Source organism: Sinocyclocheilus rhinocerous, unplaced genomic scaffold, assembly GCF_001515625.1.
Source record: "Sinocyclocheilus rhinocerous isolate Xijiao unplaced genomic scaffold, SAMN03320098_v1.1 scaffold168, whole genome shotgun sequence".
NCBI classification, from domain to species: Eukaryota; Metazoa; Chordata; class Actinopteri; order Cypriniformes; family Cyprinidae; genus Sinocyclocheilus; species Sinocyclocheilus rhinocerous.
In genome coordinates, this window is record NW_015635532.1 from 1,271,301 (window position 1) to 1,274,552 (window position 3,252).

Genomic DNA, 3,252 nt, shown 5'->3' on the forward strand with positions numbered 1-3,252 from the left:
TCCAGTAAAAAACACTACCCGTGCCCTTATGCGTGTCTAAGGCACTTTCAAAAATCAACTATAATTAATCAACTATAATTACACATAGTAATGTGTTTATATTTATAAAAGGTTTGGTTTGTAAAAAAAAAAGAAAGAGAAGAAACATTTTCTTAAAATAATGCTGGAAATAGATGGGCAAATGAGCAGGCTATTAGGGAAATGGATAGTCAAGGCCCCTGGGGGCCACAGAGAGGAGAGGCATGAACATGAAAAGGGGAGGGAAATTGTGGTCAAGGTTTTTTCTAACAAGATCTTTCACTCAGCAGATGTACAGTAGTGAGGAACACTGGTTTATCCTGCACCGGATCTCAGCTCAAGAGTTTCTTCAGCTTACACTTCTACACAACACACTTCTACTATGGCTCACAGAGTCCTGCGCTTCATCACTGACTTCTTCGTCTATGAAACAGCCAAATCGGTTGTGGTGAAGAGCTGGTCTGTTGGAATCATCAACCGTGTCGTCCAGCTGTTAATTATTCTGTATTTCATCTGGTAAGCTTTGATTATTTCTTTGTTGCTAATATAAATTTAAACTCTTTTTAAATATTATAGTTTCAGTTTAAGGGCTAGTAAACTGGGGAATGAATGAAGTGAAGGGCTTGGACTGTTTGAGAGTGAAAGAGCAGAAAATGTAGTTAAACTTTGATTATGATGAATGTAAATGTTTGAAATAATGATATAAAAATAAAGAGCTGGAACTTAGCAATTAATAGAATTGATGAAATGTGTTTATATTGTGTTGCAAATGGGTGTAAGTACACCACGATTAACAAAATATGAAGAAAAATGTATGTACATTATGCATATGCAAAAGTCACGTTGGATAAAAGCATCTGCTAAATGAATAAATGTTAATGCAAATCATGATGTAATAGAATTATCTATCTATATGAAAAATATAAATATATGAAAATTTGAAGTAAGAAAAAAGTATATATTATATATATCACGGCAATCATGATATCTATCTATCTATAAAATGATAGTCATGATAAATTGTTTAATGATTTACATAACTATGGGAGTAACTATTAGCCTGCTTAGATGATCATTTTAGCCGATCAAATAATCATAAAAGTTTTTTTTTTTTTTTTAATGACCATAATAATGAACATGTTTGATGACTTTTTTTGGTGTTATGTGTGCATGTTTGTATTTTCAGCTGGGTGTTTATGCATGAAAAAGGACATCAGCTCCGGGACACGGGAATCGAGTCTGCGGTCATGACCAAAGTGAAAGGCTTGGGCAAATTTAACAACCGTGTGATGGACGTAGCAGACTATGTAGTTCCCTCACAGGTCAGCAAATGTACATTTCATTGCTGAAATATGAAATCATTCGCCTGCCTCTCTGTAAAGTCTTGGTCTGGGGTGAACATTTCTGAACATTTTTAGGGTGGTTCTTCGTTCTCTGTCATCATCAGCATGGTCATCACAGCCAATCAGACGCAAGGACGATGCCCCGAGGTAACACATAAACCTCGGCTGACTTGATATACTTTAAATACGCTCACTTATGTATTTTAACACATGCACTTTCTCTCTACTCCTCTCTTGTCTGTCAGACTGATCATAAGTTTAAATGCACTACTGATGATTACTGCATGGCAAAACTGGACTCAAATTTAGGAAATGGTGAGTTCAGTCTTCTAGTCTTCAGAGGCTGACATCACTATCAGGTCTTCTAATACTCATTATACTTCAATGTATTATTAGCAGTGAAACATGCTTCAACATTGCTTCAGATGCTGATCTGTCCTTCATCACAGGTATTATAACGGGCACATGCTTGAACAAGAATAATGAGACAACAGGATGGTGTGAAATTGAAGGCTGGTGTCCTGCAGAGGATGACAACGTTTCAGAGTAAGACATTTTTGGACTTGTAATTCAGATATTGTACACAATTGGAGTTATCTTGTAATCCAAAATCGATTGGATTAAACATGTTTTAATGCTAGATGCATTCATTAATCTGCTCACTCTTAGAAATCCAATGAAAGAGGTGGAAAACTTCACCATCTTCATAAAGAACAGCATTCGCTTCCCTCTGTTTAATGTCACTAGGTGAGTTTCATCTGTACAAGAATCAAAAACCTTACTGTTGTGAGAAGCCATTCTCAAAAAAAAAATTTCTGAAATTAATCTAATTTAAATTAGCGTTGCATCATCAATGGACAGCCCCCTTAAATTTAATTAATATATTCCCCCTTTGAAACAAAGGAAATTCAAATGGCCAAAATAATAATAACAATAATAATAATATTATTTTTATAATATTGCTTCATACTGATGTCCTGTTTCTCTCTCTTGCCTTCACAGAGGCAATTTCCCTTCAAGCCTAAACCAGTCTTACATTCAGAGCTGTCATTATGATCCGGTGGACCATCCGTTCTGTCCGGTCTTTAAAGTGGGAGATATCCTGAGACACATCAATCAAAGTTTGGACAGCATTACTGACAAAGTAGGTCCATTCAGCTTGACCTCTCATCTGATCACTCATTCGATTTGCAATTTATCAAAGACATCTGTTTCATTATTTTGATAAACAATCAACAATCCATTTAATCTGTCAGATGACTGCTGCTGGATTGTTAGAGCAAAAGTTGTCTTGATTGGCATGGTGTCACACAACAACAGTCTGTTCTGTAACCAAAATGTGTGGGCTAGTTATTGCAGTGCCATCAAGATCAGCTTCAAAACATAAGTTATGGAGAAAGCCCTAGAGCAGGGCTTCCCAAATGGGGGTTTGTGAACCCCTGGAGGTTCATGAGAGAATTGCAGGGGGTTTTGGGGACGCAGTGTGTGCTAGGTTCACTTTCTTTACATTCACATCTGCATTATTTCCGACATTTTTGTGGACAGACGTTACAGCATTTCAACAATATTCCACCAAAATAAATGCTATACAGGATTTAACATATTAAAAAAGGGTTTGAATTTAAGTTTAAATATCGCAGTTCAAATCGCATAGGCATATATGATAATCTAAATAATAATAATAATAGCCTAATAATAATAATAATAATGTAATTGATCACAATAAAATACTTAGAAAAAAATATTAAATATTTTATCTAACTTGCATGTCATGTGACCGTGAATATGCAAATGTGTCGTTAAATTCTTGAAATCCTCAAACAAAACAGTTTTGAGAACCAAAAAAAAATTTACTGTAGAGGGGAAAAAGCCTCTCGATCGCCCCCTGGAG

General features: G+C 35.5%; 1 protein-coding gene across 1 annotated transcript; it reads left to right on the plus strand.

Moving 5' to 3' along the window:
* Nucleotides 1-400: 400 nt before the first annotated feature.
* Nucleotides 401-2,505, plus strand: LOC107747127 (P2X purinoceptor 3-like; the record flags this gene model as incomplete). The annotated part of the gene is made up of 7 exons (XM_016561553.1): nt 401-534; nt 1,205-1,340; nt 1,437-1,508; nt 1,607-1,676; nt 1,811-1,907; nt 2,031-2,108; nt 2,364-2,505. Coding segments are annotated over exons 1-7 (729 nt in total), but the record flags the coding sequence as incomplete, so codon positions are not given.
* Between the last annotated feature and the right edge of the window lie 747 nt (nt 2,506-3,252).